General features: G+C 44.2%; 1 protein-coding gene across 2 annotated transcripts; it reads right to left on the bottom strand.

Annotated features, from left to right (window-relative positions):
* Positions 1 to 76: 76 nt before the first annotated feature.
* ak9 (adenylate kinase 9) lies at positions 77 to 22,469 on the bottom strand. 2 transcript variants are annotated; one of them, XM_055885307.1, is made up of 38 exons: positions 22,314 to 22,469; positions 21,957 to 22,084; positions 21,761 to 21,824; positions 21,608 to 21,660; positions 21,425 to 21,521; positions 21,152 to 21,264; positions 20,763 to 20,939; positions 20,528 to 20,650; positions 20,248 to 20,322; positions 19,914 to 20,015; positions 19,575 to 19,714; positions 19,137 to 19,459; positions 18,938 to 18,988; positions 18,808 to 18,849; positions 18,571 to 18,704; positions 18,286 to 18,436; positions 18,058 to 18,169; positions 17,852 to 17,937; positions 16,791 to 16,859; positions 16,440 to 16,634; positions 13,671 to 13,798; positions 13,226 to 13,429; positions 12,695 to 12,997; positions 12,465 to 12,586; positions 12,134 to 12,353; positions 11,778 to 11,846; positions 11,422 to 11,625; positions 10,687 to 10,905; positions 10,295 to 10,508; positions 9,178 to 9,379; positions 8,764 to 8,910; positions 8,292 to 8,509; positions 7,211 to 7,407; positions 6,856 to 7,025; positions 1,193 to 1,291; positions 981 to 1,083; positions 719 to 833; positions 77 to 528 (listed from the first exon to the last, which is right to left on the bottom strand). In XM_055885307.1, the coding sequence occupies exons 2-38, from the start codon at positions 22,047 to 22,049 to the stop codon at positions 317 to 319; spliced, it is 5,346 nt and encodes a 1,781-aa protein (XP_055741282.1). In that variant the 5' UTR covers positions 22,050 to 22,084; positions 22,314 to 22,469; the 3' UTR covers positions 77 to 316. The 2 variants fall into 2 exon arrangements, with proteins under 2 accessions (XP_055741282.1, XP_055741283.1); XM_055885308.1 differs by having other exon boundaries at positions 12,465 to 12,583.
* Positions 22,470 to 22,514: the final 45 nt, after the last annotated feature.

Genomic DNA, 22,514 nt, shown 5'->3' with positions numbered 1-22,514 from the left:
AACAGCTCGTACACTTAAAGGACATGATAATTTTCAACAGTGTGGAAATGTATATATATATCACAGGAAAATCACATTTCTGACTGACCTAGGTTTTTAATATGTACGAAGAAAAACCCATTGACTTTCAACTTACAAATGGTGATCTAACAAAATGCATTTGGTTAAATAATAAGAAACATTTAGAAATATTAATAGCAGTTTAAAAGGACTGCAATTCTAATGTCAGTCTTTGATATATCAACAGTACAATGCACCCTGTGAAATACTGAGAGCTCATCATTTCAGTGAACAATATTTCACAAGTCATGAGGTACTATAGCACCCCAGCAGCAGCCTCTGTGGACTCTCCAAAGGCCAAAAACCTGTGCAGCTTAAATTCAAAGTCTATGGGCTGCTCCTGAGGAGCTATGTACTTCTTGGTCATAGTGGAGCCCAGGTAGGAGATAAGCTCACAATTCTCCTCAAATGACGCCAGCTTCTTCTTGTACTTCTGGCGGATGTAGTCCGAGTTCCTGGGGTTGAAGGCTGAGGAACGGAGAGAGGGATGGAGGGAATAGGGTGAAAGAATGGACAAGCAACATAATGCAGAGTCAAATTATAATCCGAGACCAATGCACTGCAAAGATAGCATGTCCAGGGACCGTGTGACATTATGGTGATGACAAACTTGGGTGTGTGAAGAGCCTTAAGGCTCCTCTCAATGATTTTTGCATACCTTTCAAATAAAAGGCCAGATAATGGAGTGCTGATCTTTTCGGACTGAGGTAGGGGAACTTTGGTTTGAGACAACCGACGGCCGTCAGAGCTTTAATGATAGATCTTGCCACGCCCTGATATGGAACACAAAACCTCTGGTCAACATACAGTATGTCACATGCACTGTAGTGTAAACACACTTCAGTTATTTTTATTCAGATTAAGTCCCTCCAGTAATTACATCCAGAGTGCCTCCCGGTGTGTTTGAGCCTCAGTCTCACCTGTTCCATGTAGCCTAGCATGGGCAGGGAGGTGAGCTGCACAGGCTCACTCATAGGAGGCAGCTTGTCGGGCAGCTTCTGGTTCCAATAGGTCTCAGGTAACCTGAGAGGAGGAGCAAGGAGTTGGAAGAGAACTGGTTTGGGTTACCTAACAATATTCAAATTGATAGTTTGAGATCACACCAAGTTCATTGCATCAGTCTATTACTGACCTCAGAAACCTGTCCTGTTTCTGTTCGTTCTCGAAAATGTAGATTTGTTCCCGATATTCCACAGAGTACTCCACGCTTCCACGAACCAGGGCCTCATACCTGAGGAGAGTTTCAAACTAAAATCAATACATCTCAAAGGCACTAACATGAAACGGAATCAACTGAGAGCATATAGCAAGCAGCCTGTCTGGGAGGTAGGATGAGAGCATCAATCTGTGACGTTGTAAGGTTGGACCCAGGTGCAGAGAAGAGACCAGACGAGGAATCAGTGGTTAAGGATAAACATAATACTTTACTGAGAACCGGTAGACGCAGGATCACAGTACACTTGAAAAAACAAACACTAAGTCTCAAACTCACTCAGGAAATGAACGCACACGGTAAACAATTCAAGCTGCAAAGGACCACAGAAAACACACCTCTTTTAACAGGGACACAATCATCCAATTAAAGTCTCTAGCGCGGTCTCTGCCGCCTTCTGGTGCCAGGGGGAACCATAACACAATCACAACAGGTCCGTGAGAGCAAGTTTGCTCTGACCAAGTTTTTAAATACCTAAGGCCAAACAATTTTTTAAAAATATTTAACGAATTCCCCTCTTCACTTTTCTCATAAACTTTTTTATTATAATAAATCAGGAAAATTGCTGAACTATGCATCTTATATTCTCTCTAAGAGGTTAAAATATCTTGAATAGGTTGTTATGTGTTGAACTAAGATCACGATAGTATTTTAAGAAGAAGGTCAACTTTTTTTGTTAGCTCAATCGCCTCACTTTTCAAGAAATGTCATCCGTTAAACATTTAATTACATTTCTATGGCCTTATACATTTAAATAACTTAATATATAAAGTTGACGTCGGAAGTTTACATACACTTATGTTGTAGTCATTAACATTTTTTTGGCAAGTCGGTTAGGACATCTACTTTGTTCATGACACAAGTCATTTTTCCAGCAATTGTTTACAGACAGATTATTTCACTTATAATTCACTGTATCACAATTCCAGTGGGTCAGAAGTTTACATTTAACATTTTTTATTTCACCTTTATTTAACCAGGTAGGCTAGTTGAGAACAAGTTCTCATTTACAACTGCGAGCTGGCCAAGATAAAGCATAGCAGTGCGACAAAAACAACAACACAGAGTTACACATAAACAAACGTACAGTCAATAACACGAAAGAAAAGAAAAATAGAAGGATCTATGTACAGTGTGTGCCAATGTAGAAGAGTAGGGAGGTAGGCAATAAATAGGCCATAGAGGTGAAAATAATTACAATTTAGCATTAATACTGGAGTGATATATGTGCAGATGATGATGTGCAAGTAGAGATACTGGGGTGCGGGCAGCAATCGGTTGAAGAACATGCACTTAGTTTTTCTAGCATTTAAAAGAAGTTGGAGGCCACGGAAGGAGTGTTGTATGGCGTTGAAGCTCGTTTGGAGGTTTGTTAGCACAGTGTCCAAAGAAGGGCCAGATGTATACAGAATGGTGTCGTCTACGTAGAGGTGGATCAGCGAATCACCAGCAGCAAGAGCGACATCATTGATATATACAGAGAAAAGAGTTGGCCCGAGAATTGAGCCCTGTGGAACCCCCATAGAGACTGCCAGAGGTCCGGACAACAGGCCCTCCGATTTGACACATTGAACTCTGAGAAGTAGTTGGTGAACCAGGCGAGGCAGTCATTTGAGAAGTCAAGGCTATAGAGTCTGCCGATAAGAATGCGGTGATTGACAGAGTCAAAAGCCTTGGCCAGGTCGATGTAGACGGCTGCACAGTACTGTCTTTTATCGATGGCGGTTATGATATCGTTTAGGACCTTGAGCGTGGCTGAGGTGCAACTATGACCAGCTCGGAAACCAGATTGCATAGTGGAGAAGGTACAGTGGGATTCGAAATGGTCGGTGATCTGTTTATTAACTTGGATTTCAAAGATTTTAGAAAGGCAGGGCAGGATGGATATAGGTCTATAACAGTTTTGGTCTAAGGTGACCGCGGTAGCTTTCCAATCTTTGGGGTTCTCAGACGATACGAAAGAGAGTTTGAATAGGCTAGTAATAAGGGTTGCAACAATTTCGGCAGATAATTTTAGAAAGAGAGGGTCCAGATTGTCTAGCCCAGCTGATTTGTAGGGATCCAGATTTTGCAACTCTTTCAGAACATCAGCTGTTTGGATTTGGGTGAAGGAGAAGCGGGGTGAGTTTGGGCAAGTTGCTGCAGGGGGTGCTGAGGTGTTGGCCGGGGTAGGGGTAGCCAGGTGGAAAGCATGGCCAGCTGTGGAAAAATGCTTATTGTGACAGTGTTTCCTATCCGCAGTGCAGTGGGCAGCTGGGAGGAGGTGCTCTTATACTCCATGGACTTTACATTGTCCCAAAACTTTTTGGAATTAGTCCTACAGGAAGCAAATTTTGGTTTTAAAAAGCTAGCTTTAGCTTTCCTAACTGACTGAGTATATTGGTTCCTAACTTCCCTGAAGAGTTGCATATCGCGGGGGCTCTTCGATGCTAATGCAGAACGCCACAGGATGTTTTTGTGCTGGTCAAGGGCAGTCAAGTCTGGGGGGAACCAAGGGCTCGATCTGTTTTTAGTTCTACATTTTTTGAATGGGGCATGCTTATTTAAGGTGGAGAGGAAAGCACTTTTAAAAGAGCAACCAGGCATCCTCTACTGACGGGATGAGGTCAATATCCTTCCAGGATACTTGGGCCAGGTCGGTTAGAAAGGCCTGCTCGCTGAAGTGTTTTAGGGGGCGTTTGACAGTGATGAGTGGTGGTCGTTTGACCGCGGACCCATTATGCACGCAGGCAATGAGGCAGTGATCGTTGAGATCCTGGTTGAAGACAGCAGAGGTGTATTTAGAGGGCAAGTTGGTCAGGATGATATCTCAGAGGGTGCCCATTATTAAGGATTTTGGGTTGTATCTGGTAGGTTCCTTGATAATTTGTGTGAGATTGAGGGCATCTAGCTTAGATTGTACGACGGCCGGGGTGTTAAGCAAGTCCCAGTTTAGGTCACCTTACAGTACGAACTCTGAAGATAGATGGGGCGATCAATTCACATATGGTGTCCAGGGCACAGCTGGGGTCTATAACAAGCGGCAACGGTGAGAGACTTGTTTCTGGAAAAGTTGATTTTTAAAAGAAGAAGCTCGAATTGTTTGGGCACAGACCTGGATAGTATGACAGAACTCTTCTGGCTATCTCTGCAGTAGATTGTAACTCCTCCCCCTTTGGCAGTTCTAACTTGTGGGAAAATGTTATAGTTAGGTGTCACGACTTCCGCCGAAGTCGGTCCCTCTCCTTGTTCGGGCGGTGTTCGACGTCACCGATCTTTCAGTCGACGTCACCGATCTTTTAGCCATCACTGATCCATGTATTATTTTCCATTGGTTTTGTCTTGTCTTCCTTCACACCCGGTTCTAATCCCATCAATTACATGTTGTGTATTTAACCCTCTGTTTCCCCTCATGTCCTTGTCGGAGATTGTTTATTGTATGTGTTGTGCTAGTCATGTGTCGGTGTGCGACGGATTTTTTACCCACTTTTATTATTTTTTGGTATATTTTGGTTTTTGGAGGTTATGAGCACTTATTAAACGACTCCGTTTATACAAAGTTCCTTTTCCTGCGCCTGACTTCCCTGCCACCTACACGCACTCATTACATTAGGGATGGAACTTTCAGGATTTTAGGTGGCCTTCCTAAGCCAGAATTCAGACACGGCTAGGACATCCGGGTTGGCAGAGTGTGCTAAAGCAGTGAATAAAACAAACTTAGGGAGGAGGCTTCTAATGTTCACATACACTAAGTTGACTGTGCCTTTAAACAGCTTGGAAAATTCCAGAAAATGATGTCATGGCTTTAGAAGCTTCTGATAGGCTAATTGACATCATTTGAGTCAATTGGAGTTGTACCTGTGGCTGTATTCCAAGGCCTACCTTCAAACTCAGTGCCTCTTTGCTTGACATCATGGGAAAATCAAAAGAAATCAGCCAAGACCTCAGAAAAAAAATTGTAGACCTCCACAAGTCTGGTTCATCCTTGGGAGCAATTTCCAAATGCCTGAAGGTACCACGTTCATCTGTACAAACAATAGTACGCAAGTATAAACACCATGGGACCACGCAGCCGTCACACCGTCTCCTAGAGATGAACGTACTTTGGTGCGAAAAGTGCAAATCAATCCCAGAACAACAGCAAAGGACCTTGTGAAGATGCTGGAGGAAATAGGTACAAAAGTATCTATATCCACAGTAAAATGAGTCCTATAACGACATAACCTGAAAGGCCGCTCAGCAAAGAAGAAGCCACTGCTCCAAAACCACCATAAAAAAGCCAGACTATGGTTTGCAACTGCACATGGGGACAAAGATCGTACTTTTTGTAGAAATGTCCTCTGGTCTGATGAAAGAAAAATAGAACTGTTTGGCCATAATGACCATCGTTATGTTTGGAGGAAAAAGGGGGAGGCTTGCAAGCCAAAGAACACCATCCCAACCGTGAAGCATAGGTGTCACGTTCCTGACCTGTTTTCCTTTTTCTTGTATTTATTTAGTTGGTCAGGGCATGAGTTGTGTGGGTTTGTCTATGTTTGATTTTCTATGTTGGGAGGCAGCCTGGGTTTCACGTGTGTTTGTTTCCGTGTCTGTGTTTGTTGCACCACACGGTACTGTATCGGTTTATGCACTTCGTTTATTTGTTTTGTAAGTCAGTTTCAGTTTCGTTATAATAAATCATTATGAACCCTAACCACTCTGGGTATTGGTCCGATCCGTCTCGCCTCTCCTCGTCCGAGGAGGAGGAAGAATATGACGATAGCCGTTACAATAGGGGTGGCTGTATCAAGTTGTGGGGATGCTTTGCTGCAGGAGGGACTGGTGCACCTCACAAAATAGATGGCATCATGAGGTAGGAAAATGATGTGGATATATTGAAGCAACATCTCAAGACATCAGTCAGGAAGTTAAAGCTTGGTCGCAAATAGGTCTTCCAAATGGACAATGACCCCAAGCATACTTTCAAAGTTGTGGCAAAATGGCTTAACGACAACAAAGTCAAGGTATTGGAGTGGCCATCACAAAGCCCTGACCTCAATCCCACAGAAAATTTGTGGGCAGAACTGAAAAAGCGTGTGTTAGCAAGGAGGCCTACAAACCTGACTCAGTTACACCAGCTATGTCAGGAGGAATGGGCCAAAATTCACCCAACTTATTGTGGGAAGCTTGTGGAAAGCTACCTGAAACGTTTGACCCAAGTTAATCAATATAAAGCCAATGCTACCAAATACTAATTGAGTGTATGTAAACTTCTGACCCATTGGGAATGTGATGAAAGAAATAAAAGCTGAAACAAATCATTCTCTGTACTATTATTCTGACATTTCACATTCTTAAAATAAAGTGGTGATCCTAACTGACCTAAGACAGGGAATCTTTACTAGGATTAAATGTCAAGAGTTGTGAGAAACTGAGTTTAAATGTATTTGGCTAAAGTGTATTGAAACTTCAGACTTCAACTGTACCTAATTACTGGCATATTCCAAACTTGAGACCTCTTAAAAAGCCAGAGACCTACAAAGAACCCATGCCCCCCTGTGCCAGCATTGAAGAAGACTGGTACTATAATGAATAGATAGGAGTAAAGCCAGTGTGTTGGCTACCTCTGCCTCCCATCCAGGTAGGTGACGGGGCAGTAGCCCTTCATCTCCACCTGTTTGGGGAACCTGGCCTTCACCTGGCCGGCCGTCAGCTTCTTGGGCAACATGTGGGGAGGGGGGAGAGCATGTGGGCAGCCCGGGATCACAAACTGTTCTGGAGTCTCAAGGAAGAGCTTTTGTAGATAGGGGTACAATGCAAAGAGAGAAATCAATATAATTTTAACCTCTGTTAATAGTTCCTGTGATGTAATAATATAAATTATACCTTTTAACCACATATCTCAAAGAGCACTTTACACACATTATATGCAGGTAAGTCACCAAATCATTGATGACTGTCACCAGGTATGAGACCCACCTCCAGGTATTCCCGAGAGCACATCTTGTAATAGTGTCCCCTGAACTCAGCTGCCAGCTCCAGAGATGTAGTGAGAGAACAGTCCACCAGGTGGCGATGGAGGGCGAGGCTTACAGGGCAGTAATAGCTAAACTCACCCAGCCGAGAATTTAGCTCCTTTGGTGTGATGCACAGCCTGTCGATGCTAGCTGCATGTCCTGTAGGGGCCAGGGTCAAAGACATAGGAGAAGCAGCAATCTCATAAGACTTTAATATATACTGAACAAAAATGAACGATTTCAAAGATTTTACTGAGTTAAAGTCCATGTGAGGAAATAAATGTATTAGGCCCTAATCTATGGATTTTACATGACTGGGAATACAGAAATGCATCTGTTGGTCACAGATACCTTAAAAGACAAGGGCCTCACAATGGGCCTCATGATCTCATCACAGTAATTATGTGCATTCAAAGTGACATTGATAAAATGCAATTGCAATTGTGTTTGTTGTCCTTAGCTTATGCCTGCCTCTGTTTACAAAGTTGACATTAGCAAACAGCTCACACACACAATGCTAAACACGTGGTCTGTGGTTGTGAGGCTGGTTGGACATACTGCCAAATTGTCTAAAACAAGTTTGAAGGTGGCTCATGGTAGATAAATGAACATTCAATTCTCTGGCAACAGCTCTGGTGGACATTCCTGCAGTGAGCATGCCAATTTCATGCTCCCTCAAAACTGACATTGTGTTGTGTGACAAAACTACACATTTTAGAGTAGCCATTTATTGTCCCCCAGCACAAGGTGCACCTGTGTAATGACCATGCTGTTTAATCAGCTTCTTGATATGCCACATCTGTCAGGTAGATTTTACCTTGGCAAAGGCAAAATGCTCACTAACAGGGATGTAAACAAATATGTGCACAAAATTTGAAAGAAATAAGCTTTTTGTGCATAATTTATGGAAAATTTCTGGGATCTTTTATTTCAGCTCATGAAACATGGGACCAATGCGTTTATATTTCTGTTCAGTGTAGAAATCAAATAATTACCAAAGTGAATAGGCTTTTTCTATTTTCTCTCTAGACTGCATATATTACCGGTGCGTATTTTCTCCAGGTAGGTGTGGATGTGTCTCATGCTCATGCGGGCCTCATCCAGGATTCTGTTCCAGACCCACCACTTGGAGTTGTGTCCATCCACAGAGACCCAGTTCTGGTACTGCTGCTGGTAGTGCTGCCTCACCGCCTCTACCTCACGCTTGAAATTAGAGGTACGGATGTTCAGGATCTGGGGGCTGTCATGCATCAGGTGGGGACTGCCAGGGGAGGGGGGATAATTAAGTGACAGTTTACGCCAAAATGATAACAAGATGAATCCATGTCCCAGGTCATCTGTTGCATAGATGCCCTAAATCTTAAATGAATGGGAAGCATAGACACTGTCAAAGTTGATTAATTTCAGGATGTGCCGAACTTTCCTATTCATTTGAGATTGATGCATATAGCTGGATGTACAGTACACAACAGTTTTGTCCTCTCTGGTAGGGCCATCTAGTGCCACCCATCTGACCTGTTGGGTTTCATCTTGTCACTGAGGCCTCTCTTTAGCACCTCCACGGTGTCCAGCTGCAGCTCCACCACAAGCACTGGGATAATGCTCCGAGCCTCCATCAAATCAGCCTGCTTACGCGTCATAGGGAAGCCATCCAACACGTACCTGAGATAGGGAAGGAAATACAGTCAATAGAATATGTCATGGAAATAGAATGAATAGCCTAGTCAACCTTCTGGTTGGCATACAATGAAATGTTGCTTTTGGTCTGTTCAATACAACCTTTTTCCAGCTTTTGATTGGTCTGCATGGATCACCAAATTACCGTCTCACTGGGACTTACTGACTTTTAACGTTTTATGACATAATTCAGAATGAAACCAGACATTAGAAAGAGGGAAATTGAACACTGCCTCTATATTTCAGCCTTACCCTCTGGTGCTGCAGACCAGGCTCATGAGGGCTACCTCCAGACACTGGATGGCCAATTCATCTGGCAAGGTGTGGCCCTGGGAGAGGTGCTTCATCATCTGGGTGGCCAGCTCTGTCCTACCCTGGCTGGCCAGCACAGTTCGCATCACGTCCCCAATGGACAGACGAGTCAGGCTGTACTCATGGGCAAACATCCTCGCCACTGCACAACACATATAAATATGGGTGTGTTCTCTGTTTGGGTGAGCTAATGTACAGCTGGATTGGCTGAACTGGCCTGAGATGGTCTTAAATCTAAGTTTGTGTTAGAGAGAATAAAATCCTAATGCATTGTTTGACAGTAACGTGAGTTTTAGTGCATTCATAGAGGAGAAAAGAGTTTAAGAATCAAATAAACATATTGCAAACAATCCTTACAAAAAGTGAATTACATTCACTTACCACAGAGCTAAATTTGTGATGAGAACAGTGGTGTAAAGTACTTAAGTAAAAATACTTAAAAGTAGTACTTAAGTCGTTTTTGGGGGTATCTGTACTGTACTTTACTATTTATATTTTTTACAATTTTTACTTCACTTCATTCCTAAAGAATATTATGTACTTTTTACTCCATACATTTTCCCTGACACCAAAAAGTACTCATTACATTTTGAATGCTTAGCAGGACAGGAAAATTGCCTAATTCACACAGTTATCAAGAGAACATCCCTGGTCATCCCTACTGCCTCTGATCTGGCAGACTCACTAAAACACATGCTTCATTTGTAAATTACGTCTGAGTGTTGGAGCATGCCCCTGGCTATCCGTAAATGTAAAAAACTAGAAAATGATGCCATCTGGTTTGTTTAATATAAGGAATTTTACATTATTTATACTTTTACTTTTGATACTTAAGTTTATTTTAGCAATTACATTTACTTTTGATACTTAAGTATATTTAAAATCAAATATTTTTAGACTTTTACTCAAGTAGTATTTTACTGGGTGACTTTCACTTTTACTTTAGTCATTTTCTATCAAGGTATCTTAACCTTTACTCAAGTATGACAATTGGTAACATTTTCCACCACTGGATGAGAACTTGTGTAATATGCCTCTATGTGTTGTGAACTCTGACCTGTGGTTTTGCCTGACTTGGGGGGTCCGATAATGACCAGTTTGATGGGAAGGGAGGGGTTGGGTTTGGGCTGCTTCAGGTACTTGATGGGGTTGAGGATGAAGGTGTTCCTCGTCTCCTTGGAGGCGAAGAAGTAGATGAACTGGTGGAAGAGCACGGGGTAGGATGTGTTCATAGGACCCTGCACTGGCTGGATCAGGTCTCCCTCTGTGTACTAAAAGAGGAACACATGGGATCTGCTATCAGTCACATCACAGCATACAGGGATAAACAGAAAGTTAGAAGATAAAAACATTTATCACACTATGAAGAAGTCCACATCCACTGAATTAAGCGTATTGGGATTTGAATAGAGAGAGAGAGAGTGTGGGTATGTCCCGGTTTATACTGACCTTGACGGGGTCCCAGCAGCCGAAGAAGCTGTTATACTTGAAGGAGTAGCAGAGCAGCTTGCGGGCCAGGGTATAGCTGATGGGCTGGCACTTGTGGAAGTGGGCCTCCCTGTTGGTCACCAGAGGCTGAACCTTCTGAAGCAGCTGGTAACGCACGATCCTGGACTTACGGCCACCGTTGATGGTCAGTTTAGGGATCTGGTTTTCATCCAGGAGTTCCTGAACAACAAACAAACACACAAGTAAATAATCACACACTAAGATGGGGGGAGGGGGTCTGTGGGAGAGTCAGACAATTATTTCAAGAAAAGGTGCAGGGTGACATAAATGGAAGGCGAGGAGGAAAAAGTATGTCTTCAGTTATGGAGCCTAACCTTCTCTAATTGATAAGATGAAGTCACAGTATAATGTATTTTTTATTTTTTTTAATGCTTTTGTAATTGAACTAAATTACACCTTGTCTTTTTTCCTCTGTACTGATACCCTGTGTATATAGCCAAGTTTTCGTTACTCATTGTGTATTAATTTCTTGTGTTATTATTTTTCATTTTCTCTCTGCATTGTTGGGAAGGGCCCATAAGTAAGCATTTCACCTGTTGTTTACGAAGCATGTGACAAATAAAATGTGATTGGATTTATAATGGCACTTTGGGTTACAAATGTATTATTATTATTATAATGCCTCTGACAATATTAAAGCCTGTTCATAGCTGGACAGTATGTGTGTCTCTGTACCATCATCCTAGTGAAGTTGGCGTCGTCTGTTTCAAAGCGTTCCCCGATCTCCATCTCCAGCCTCTCCTCAGCAGCCGCTTCTGTCTCCTCATCCTCCCCATCATCCTCCTCGTCCAGAGTAAACTCCTCAATTAGCATGGCTTCGATCTCCTCCATCCCCTCCTCTTCCTCATCAAACTCTACCTCATCCTCCTCATCCTTCACCTGGCACACAGAGAGAGACTGTAAGGAACAGTGGATGACAGAGTCCCTACTTATCAGGGTCTAATCATAAACTCTTCCCAAACTAATATAGCACAGACCCATATCAGCCTCAAAGAGTCACAGCATCTGTGCTTGTGACAATGAAGGACTACCTTTGCAGCTGGTTGCTTTGAGGCATGCTCTGCCATGAGCTCAGCCCTCCTCCGGGTGATGGCCTCCTCCTGCATCAACAGAAAGAGATAGATGGAGGGGAGTGAGGGAGGGGGAGAAAAAATAATAATATATATGTATATATATATATATATATATAGAGAGAGAGAGAGAGAGGATGGGGTTTGGAGAAAAATAGAGAGGAGGGGGGAGATGGAGAGAGAGAGAGGGAGTGAGAGTGTGTTAACATGACCTCTAACACCTGCCTTGAGCATTGAGCCTCTCTACTTTCTCCACCTTCTCCCCCACTTGGCTCCCTGTTCTGAAGCCCTAGTCATCTGCCCTGCTCTCCTCTCACCCGTAGTTTGTGGCGTAGCTCCCTGACTTGTCTCAGCTGTTCTCTCCTGCGGTCACGGCGTTCTCTCCAGCTGGCTAGGCGGGGGGGCAGCAGACGCCGCACGACATCTCTCACGTCCACCGTCATGACCACGGCTGCGTCCGGGAACAGCCGGCGCTCCACCATGAAGGACACGTCCTCAGGGTTTTGGGGGAAACCCTCCAGGATGAACCCTTTCGATCTGGGGTAGGGAGGGGGGTGCAGCAAATCAGTCAAGATGGGAAGTCAGTGGGCAAGAGTGCCTTGTGTGTCAAGATGAGTCTGTGTGTGTGTTAGTGAAATGTCTTTGTACTTGTATGGCTCCTGGTCCCAGAACTGTGGCAGCATCATCTCCATGATCTCCTGAGGCAGAGGCGCTCCATCAAACAGATAGGACTTAATTGCCTCCTCCTCGTCACTCAGCCCCACCTCCTGCTAGCAACATACACAGCAACACAGATAGCCCACCATTCATTCCCTGGGGAACAAGCTGCAATACTGCACCATATAAACTGTGATATGTGACAGTATCATATCCTTTACCTCTGCTGCTGGGGCTTCCTCTGGGCTGTCATTCCCACTGTGTTTTTCCTCCTCGTCCGTATAGGGCACTGCTGCCCCTCCCTGTGCCTGCAGCAGAAGGGCTTCCAGGTCCTCAAGGGGCTCCTCAGGGGGCTCCACCTCATCAGAGTAGGGTACGCGGGCCTGGGTCTTCCCCAGGATCAGCTCCTGCAGGCACTCCCTGAACTGGATGTGAAAAAGCCCCAGTTGCTCCGCCAGCCATTTCCCGTGGGTGGTCTTATCAGAGCCCCTCGTACCCAGCAGGAAGACTCTCAGAGCTGGGGCCTGGGATGGAGACAAAGGGGAGGTGGAGAGGAAGAGGGATAGAATATGGGGGTCAAGTGGAATCATTATTTTATCATGGATTCACTTGTCTTAGCTATTTGGTCATTTCAGACATTCATAGATTCAATTGTTCAACAAGTTATCCAGTAGCTCTTACTTCCTCACTGTTTCTCTCTGTCACTCTTCCACTTTGTTTCTCCCTCCCTCCCTCCCTCCCTCCTCTCCTACCTGCAATAGCTGTGTGTGTGAGACGTATGTCTCGGGGCTCAGTAAGAAGCGTTCCCTGGCCTCAGTACTAGAGAAGTAGTAGGCTTTCTCTCTGTACTTGGCAGCATATTCATCCAGACAGGGGATCAGTGCCCCGTTCTCCTTCAGGGACACGGGACAGAAGTGTTGGGTGTCCCCCATCACCCTCTTAGACGCTGCCTCCTCCTGGATACAGCAGAGAGAGAGGAGAGAGGGTATGTCGTAAAAATGTTACAGAAAAACAGCAGTATGGGATGATGGTAAACAGACATGGATGTTTTTGGTTAGAATACCTATACTGTGAAGTCTGAAGCAATTTTATTTTCAGCTACAGTGCATTTAATTGGAGAATGTGTACAAGAAATGTGTAAGGTCTAAATTGCCAACTATTATACGTCATTAGTGGGTTTCTCCATGTAGGACGTACATCTGTCTCCTGTTCCTCCTCTTCCTCTGCCTCCTCAGGTTTCTCCAGCTCAGCCAAGGCCTGAGCATCCTCCTCCTCCTCATCCAGGTCTACTCCTGACAGCTCCCAGCCCACGTACTTAAAGGGCTCTTGGGAAAACACACATCAAGGTTATTAGGTACCTAAAAGTGCCTTCAGAAAGTATTCACCCCCTTGACTTTTTCCACATTTTGTTGTGTTACAGCCTATATGTTTTGTTACTGGCCTACACACAATACCCCATAATGTCAAAGTGGAATTATGTTTTTCGAAATGTTTACAAATTAATAAAAAATGAAACGCTGAAATGTCTTGAGTCAATAAGTATTCAACCCCTTTGTTATGGCAAACCTAAACAAGTTCAAGAGTAAGCATTTGCTTAACAAGTCACATAATAAGTTGCATGGATTTACTCTGTGAGCAATAATAGTGTTTAACAGAGATGACTACCTCATCTTTGTACCCCACACATACAATTATCTGTAAGGTCCCTCAGTCGAGCAGTGAATTTCAAACACAGATTCAACCACAAGGACCAGCGAGGTTTTCCAATGTTTTGCAAAGAAGGGCACCCATTGGAAGATGGGTCAAAATAAAAAAGCAGACATTTGAATATTCCTTTGAGCATGGGGAAGTTATTAATTACACTTTGGATGGTGTGTCAATACACCCAGTGACTACAAGGGTACAGGTGTCATTCCTAACTCAGTTGCTGAAGAGGAAGGAAACTATTCCACAATACTAACCTAACTGACAGAGTGAAAAGAAGGAAGGCTGTACAGAATACAAATATTCCAAAACATTCATCCTGTTTGCAACAAGGCATTAAAGTAAAACTGCAAAACATGTGGCAAAGCAATTAACTTTTTGTGTTGAATACAAAATGTTATATTCAGGGCAAATCTAATACAACACATTACTGAGTACTACTCTCCATATTTTCAAGCATAGTGGTGACTGCATCATGTTATGGCTATGCTTGTAATCGTTAAACACAGGAAAAATCCTTGAGGAAACCTGGTTTAGCCTCCCGGGTGGCGCAGTGGTCTAGGGCACTGCATCGCAGTGCTAACTGCGCCACCAGAGTCTCTGGGTTCGCCCCCAGGCTCTGTCGCAGCCGGCCGCGACCGGGAGGTCCGTGGGGCGACGCACAATTGGGCTAGCGTCGTCCGGGTTAGGGAGGGTTTGGCCGGTAGGGATTTCCTTGTCTCATCGCGCTCCAGCGACTCCTGTGGCGGGCTGGGAGCAGTGCGCGCTAACCAAGGGGGCCAGGTGCACGGTGTTTCCTCCGACACATTGGTGCGGCTGGCTTCCGGGTTGGAGGCGCGCTGTGTTAAAGAAGCAGTGCGGCTTGGTTGGGTTGTGCCTCGGAGGACGCATAGCTTTCGACCTTCGTCTCTCCCGAGCCCGTGCGGGAGTTGTAGCGATGAGACAAGATAGTAATTACTAGCGATTGGATACCACGAAAATTGGGGAGAAAAGGGGATAAAAAAAAAAGGAAAAAAAGGAAACCTGGTTTAGTCTGCTTTCCACCAGACACTGGGAGATTAATTCAACTTTCAGCAGGACAATAACTGTCACGCCCTGGCCTTAGTATTCTTTGTTTTCTTTATTATTTTAGTTAGGTCAGGGTGTGACATGGGGGAATGTTTTGTGTTTTGTCGGTTTTGGGTGGTTATATGGTAAAGGGGGTGTTGGGTGTAGCGTATGTGTTTGTGTTGAGTGAATGTGTCTAGCTGTGTCTATGTTGGGTGTAGTTGTCTAGGAAAGTCTATGGTTGCCTGAATGGGTTCCCAATTAGAGACAGCTGATTTCTGTTGTCTCTGATTGGGAGCCATATTTAAGGTAGCCATAGGCTTTAGTTTGTTGTGGGTAATTGTCTATGTCTGAACGTTTGTAGCCTGTATATGTGCACTACGTTTATTAGCTTCACGGTCGTTTATTGTTTTGGTTAGTTTGTAAGTGTTTTGTTTCGTTTTTCCTTCTTGAAAATAAAAGGAAGATGGCTTATTTTCCAAATGCTGCGTTTTGGTCCGTCTCTCCCCCACACGATCGTGACAATAACTTAAAACACAAGGCCAAATCTACACTGGTGTTGCTAACCAAGAAGACAGTGAATGTTCCTGAGTGGATGAGTTACAGTTTTGATTTAAATCTACTTGAAAATCTATGGCAAAACCTGAAAATGGTTGTCTAGCAATGATCAACAACCAATTTGACTGAGCTTGAAGAATTTTGAAAAGCATAATGGGCACATGTTGCACAATCCTGGTGTGGAAAGCTATTAGAGACTTACCCAGAAAGACTCACAGCTGTAATCGCAGCCAAAGGTGCTTCTACAAAGTATTGACTCAGCGGTTTGAATACTTACGTAAATGAGATATTTAATTTTCAATACATTTGCAAACATTTCTAAATGTTTTCACTTTGTCATTATGGGATATTGTGTGATTCTGAGAACTATGTGACGTATAGGTGAGAATATATAATTTTTTATTAATTTTGCATTCAGACTCTAACACAACAAAATGTGGAATAAGTCAAGGACTATGAATACATTCTGAAGGTGCCTTATAACTCTGTCCTCTGCCACACTATTTGACCAAGCCAGTATAGTAACTCAACCTCAAACACTGCCATACTCTTAGTACCCTGACATACTCTCTTTTACCAGCACAAAAAACATACATGTACACACCCTGAGCCCCCCACCCCCTCCACCTACACAAACACCCTAAGCCGAAAACTCACTCTCCATGTGGAAGACCATCTCCTGGACCAGGTCCTCAGGGCTCTTGCCAGAGGTCTCCAGTACATTGTAGCTGCCTGTGATAGAGGACTCCATGCTCTCCCAGTCGATCACAAACTGCTTCAGCTGCAGCTTGAATGGGTTCATCTCTGGACCGTCTGGATAGCCTCTCTTCCACACTGCAGGCAGAGTCACCTCTGAAGAAAGAAAGAGAGAAAGAGAGAGAGATGGATGGAGGCAGGTGGCACTTTACATCAGAGATATAATAATAATAATCATCATCATCATCATATCACAAAACAAAACAATAACAATGTTTTCACATTGCTCAGATGGTCATTGCTCAGTCTTACCTCCACCTTTTATGCTGACGGTAGGTGGGCTTTTGTCAACATCATCTGCATCAGATTTGGCAGAGCCTTCTGCAAAGCAAATTAAGAGGATACAATGAAGATAGATATGAGTATACAAAAGCTGTGATCGTAGAAGGCACCAAAAGCACTCACAAACTTCTACAGATGCACAATCGAGAGCATCCTGTCGGACTGTATCACCGCCTGGTACGGCAACTGCTCCGCCCACAACCATAAGGCTCTCCAGAGGGTAGTGAGGTCTGCACAATGCATCACTGGGGGCAAACTACCTGCCCTCCAGGACACCTACACCACCCGATGTCACAGGAAGGCCATAAAGATCATCAAGGACAACAACCACCCGAGCCACTGCCTGTTCACCCCGCTATCATCCAGAAGGCGAGGTCAGTACAGGTGCATCAAAGCAGGGACAGAGAGACTGAAAAACAACTTCTATCTCAAGGCCATCAGACTGTTAAACAGCCACCACTAACATTGAGTGGCTGCTGCCAACATACTGACTCAACTCCAGCTCACTTTAATAATGGAAATTGATGGAAATTGATCAAAAATGTATCACTAGCCACTTTAAACACTGCCACTTAATATAATGTATATGTATATACTGTACTCTATATCATCTACTGCATCTTGCCATCTTTATGTAATACATGTATCACTAGCCACTTTAAACTATGCCACTTTTATGTTTACATACCCTACATTACTCATCTCATATGTATATACTGTATTCGATACCATCTACTGCATCTTGCCTATGCCGTTCTGTACCATCACTCATTCATATATTTTTATGTACATATTCTTTATCCCTTTACACTTGTGTGTATAAGGTAGTAGTTGTGGAATTGTTAGGTTAGATTACTCGTTGGTTATTACTGCATTGTCGGAACTAGAAGCACAAGCATTTCGCTACACTCGCATTAACATCTGCTAACCATGTGTATGTGACAAATAAAATTTGATTTGATTTACCAGTAAGTCATGTTTTTGAGGATCGAGATCGAGAATGACAACATTTAGTTAAAATGGAACAGTACCCTCCACCTCCTCCTGCACTGCCTCTAGTTTGGCCTGAGGATCTGTTGGCTTAGGATCCTCCTCTGGGTCCTGCTGCATACGGTTTCTACAGAAGGCCACAAACACACATACAGCAAGATGAAACTGGTTAACCCAACCATCCATGTTGGCTTCAACGATGCAGAGGACCAACACATCATTCCCCCTCCATTTTAGCTCTACTCACAAGGAATCTTGAGCCTCCTGGGCCTTCTGTTTCTGCTGTTCTTCAAGCCTCTTGATTACCTTGTCAACCTCCTCCCTGTTCTGTTCATACACCCTCTTCAATACTACCCTACCTGCAACAGAAATATTCTCCATTTGTATAGAACTACAAATATGGTAGTCTTCAGATGAATAATACAAAGGCATTACTATGGTAGTATTTGTAGTTGTGAGTTGTAGTTTCTCCCACCTTCCCCATCGTTGTCTTTCAGGCAGAACAGGATATCGGGCATGATCCCATCGTGGAGATCCTGAATGGTGGCCAACTGGGACCTGTTCCTGGGAAAGTTGTCCAGCACCCACCCTCTCTTGATCTCTGAGTCTGCATCAGCCATCTCAATCTGGAATACTCATTTGATAAAAGAACATCAATGCCATTCCACAAGGCATAGCATTTTCAATTTGGAAAGATACTGTGCACACGTTCAACTATTTAATCTTCACGGTAATTTACTTGACTTGACTTCAGACAAACCTCTCTGATGTGATTCTCCAGCACCTCTGCATACAGGTCCAGAGAGGGCGGGGTTACAACCTGCTCCGCCTCCTTTAAAGCCTCCTCCACGATGGCCTGTACATCTGGGTGCTCCTCTGTCACCTCCATCATCACTGTATCCCAGCAGCAGCAGCAACAACAACAACAACGACACCTCAGCAGACAGTCAAACAGAGAAACTGACATGTAGTGGGACTGTATGGTTGTGTTGCTCACCTTCCTCAGTCTGTTCACTCGAGGAGAGGGTTGTAGATGTCGCTGTGGGATGACATCAGAATCACCAGTAAATGTGTATGTCTATTAGGCAGCACTTACCTGCTTGTTGGTTAGAGTCTGATTTACTCACCTGAATCATTGTCATCAGACTCCTCCTCACTGATGTTGGATCTCATGTTTACTGCAGGAAATCCACATTTTATTACATTTTACTAAATGCTCATACTATAAATGCTTCAGGTGACAACACAAGAAACCGAGCAAAGGATTGATACACTTTTTCACCATGCAATCATCATCATCACCACCATAATCATCCCATCACTCACTGGAACCGTGGGTGGCGTCCAGTTCCATTTTGACCTTGACCCTCTCGATAGCCATGAGGGTGGAGTCTCTCTTGACCTTCTCCAGCATGTCCTGTTTGACCTTGGTGATGACTGGCTTCATCAAGACCTCCATGTCCACCACCTCTGCTCCGTAGTGCTGGGCCAGTAGGGCGCACAGCGTGCTCTTGCCTGCACATGGAGGCCCGATCACAGACACCTTGCAGGGCGGCCGCGGCATAGGCGGCAGGAGGTACCGTCGCGGGTTCAGCATGAACTTCCCCACGGCCTCCTGGGACGACAGGATGTAGATTTTGTCCATGAACCTGAAGGGGAGCGGGGAAGGAGAGTTAATGGCTGGAATGTGTAGACACAAGCAACAGAGAGACACACACCTACTCTCACTCACTCACTCACTCACTCACTCACTCACTCACTCACCCCACAGAGAACTCGGGCTTGCCCTTGATGATCTTTCCTTCCTTCAGGGCCACAGGGCAGGCTCTACACCAACGACTCCTCCTCCACCTGAACCCAGGGGCCACTGTCTTAGAGGAGGACATGGTCCGCAACAGCTCCTCCTGAGAGAGGACATCAGCACAGACAGTCAATGGCAGTTACTATCCCATAGCATTGGGCTACCATGACCTGTTAACATTGTGCTAGCTAGCTACATTCCTTGCTGCTCAAGGACCATTGACTAATCTTACAATAATAGATCTGAGTTTAGGGTTTTCCACACAAACAGTAGCATAAGCGAGAGGCAGTAGCATGTCTGACCGTGTCAATCTCATCAGGCAGCTCTTCCTCGTCGATCTGGAGCAGCCGAAGGGGGACAGCAACCCTCCTCACTGCCATGGACTCCAGACGGAAGAGCACTGACTACACCAGGGACAAAACCATAAATAACCAGCTCGTCAACCAGCAATTAAAACACAGAAGTCAGTCTTTACCTACGGGACAGTCACTGTGGTTAGTTGTAGAATGGATAATGAAATTGCAGCCAACTCAAGGGTTTTCAATGTGACTAATGTATTGACAGAGGGCTACGGGTTGCGTTGCTTATTCCCTCAGAAAGGGAACCCCTCTTTCCAAGAACCCCCTCTGATCCCACCATGAACAGTTCCTCAGGGTTTTTATTCCCATCCAGCTCAAACAGGTGCAGGGAAGCATGGTCTGCCATGTAGTCCTGGAAACAAACAGCATGTCAAACAGCATGTCGGTAGCCATGACAGTTAATCAGAACAGAGAACTGTGTCCATCTAGTAATACACTACATCTCTATCACTGATCAAGTTAGAACACTTGATGATGAGTATACAAAGTGAATGGAGTTGTTGTCAGGAATTGGCAGCCATTTTAGGTGTGTCTTCTTCAGGCCTCAGTGCGCTCACCTCTAGAGGTCTGAGAATGGTGTCTTTATACAGGAGAACCCTGCGGTAGGCGTTCTCTGGGAAGTTTTCCTGCGCTCGCACCAGCTGGGTAATCATGTCCTTCTGCAGCTCGCGCTCCTCCACCTGATCAACAAATAAGCAACCGACTAAGTAAACAAACAAACAAATCACATAGAATAGAGTATAACAACATCTCCAATGAGGATAGTATCAATCTGTTCATGATTGGTTGCACCTCCTCTGCCTCCTCCAGCTCCCCTTCCTCCTCTTCCCCCTCATCCTCGTCTATCTCATTCCTTTTCTTGGTGGTCTCTTTCTTCACAGTGTCCCACTGCTCCCTGAGGAACACCCTGCCTGTCTGGGGGTGCTGCCTCTGGCCCGCCAGGCGGTGGATCAGGTCCCTGTCCGCACACTGGGGATGGAACAGCTCAATAGAATAAGTGGATAGAAAAGTTCAACACAATGAGGATACTTCAGGCCAAGGACAGTTTCAGGATTTTACTGTTATTTCACGGTCAATGGTGTAGTGTAGTGTAATGGGTGTAACTAGCTGTAAAAGTTTGGTTGTGTCTTGTTAATTCAGCACAAGGCACAGTAAACTAACTCAAGGGAGAAGAAGATAACCTTGATGTTTATGATAAAATCGGGCGCCAGTCTCAGGTTCTTGATGAACTCAATCTGCTCCAGTATCTTCAGGTACTCCTCTGACATGGAGGGCAAGCAGCTCAGCACATAACCTGCCATACAACACAATACTGTCATTTTCCTGAAACTGCACACACTTCAAACATACACAAAACATGCAGCACTGTGTTGAATCTAGTGAGTATAATGTAGTTAGGGATTAAGGAACAACGAAAGCAATGTCGATTAGGCTAGCAAAATGAGTTGAATTACCGTAGTGCTCGACCTCTGGTGACTTGAGCCTGTCCAGAATCAGCTGGACCACCATCTCTTCTGAGATACTTTTCCCTTCATTCAGAATCTCGAGAAGCTGAAACCATAAGATGGGTAGTTGAACAGTCATTCATGTAAATCTGCTACTATACAGAATATTGAGGCTGCACAGTGGCAACTCACCTCTACTCCTTGCGCTCTTTGATCATTGATGTGTTGGTTGAGCAATTCTGTGTCTGAAATGAATGTATAAAGACGTGCTCAGATACAGAAAAAGAGAACAGGGCATGATATTAGGAACAGAAAAACAGGTTGAGATAGATAGGGAATATTTACCATCAATCAAGACACACTTCCAGGACTGGGCTAATTTTGTGGCAAGAGTAGATTTGCCAACCCCCTGTATAGAATAACAATACAGTAGGTCAGTGTGTGTGTGTGTGTGTGTGTGTGTGTGTGTGTGTGTGTGTGTGTGTGTGTGTGTGTGTGTGTGTGTGTGTGTGTGTGTGTGTGAACCATATTGATAACTCACTGGCTTCCCAATAATGATGAAGCAAGTCGGTTTGGCAAGAAGAAGCTCAATCTCAGCTTCATCCTCAATGAGGTTGTCAACATAAGTGTTCATGACTGGGAGTTCTAGAACATTTGATGATACTTCCTCTGAAATATGCAATGACAAACAGCCATGAAAGAATGTTATCATTTCAAGTAGCTGACAAGCAGCTGAAAAGGTTGTTGTAACCAACTGTCACAGGCAAACTCTAAACTGTTAGCTAACGTTAGTTTACACAATTTTGAATACCCCTAGTACTACCTAGCAAGTGAGTGGTTTAATAATACTGCAACGACATAAGCTAGCTAGCTACATTTGAAATGACATTTAACTTACCATTTAATAATTTGCCATCTGTTTTATTAGGTACTCAAAACAAGTTAGCCATGGTTATGTGCCTGTTAACCACATAATTTTCTTATACCTCAACTTTGTTGAGCGAGCGTAACCATAGTAACCCGAGCCCGTACAAGGACTTTTAAATCGCTTTATATCGCGTCCTTTTTGAACGTATGAGTACCCGTCTCAGCTGAAGTT

The sequence above is a fragment of the Salvelinus fontinalis genome, chromosome 27 (genome assembly GCF_029448725.1).
Source record: "Salvelinus fontinalis isolate EN_2023a chromosome 27, ASM2944872v1, whole genome shotgun sequence".
In the NCBI taxonomy this organism is placed as follows: Eukaryota; Metazoa; Chordata; class Actinopteri; order Salmoniformes; family Salmonidae; genus Salvelinus; species Salvelinus fontinalis.
This window is presented reverse-complemented; position numbering and strand designations above follow the sequence as displayed.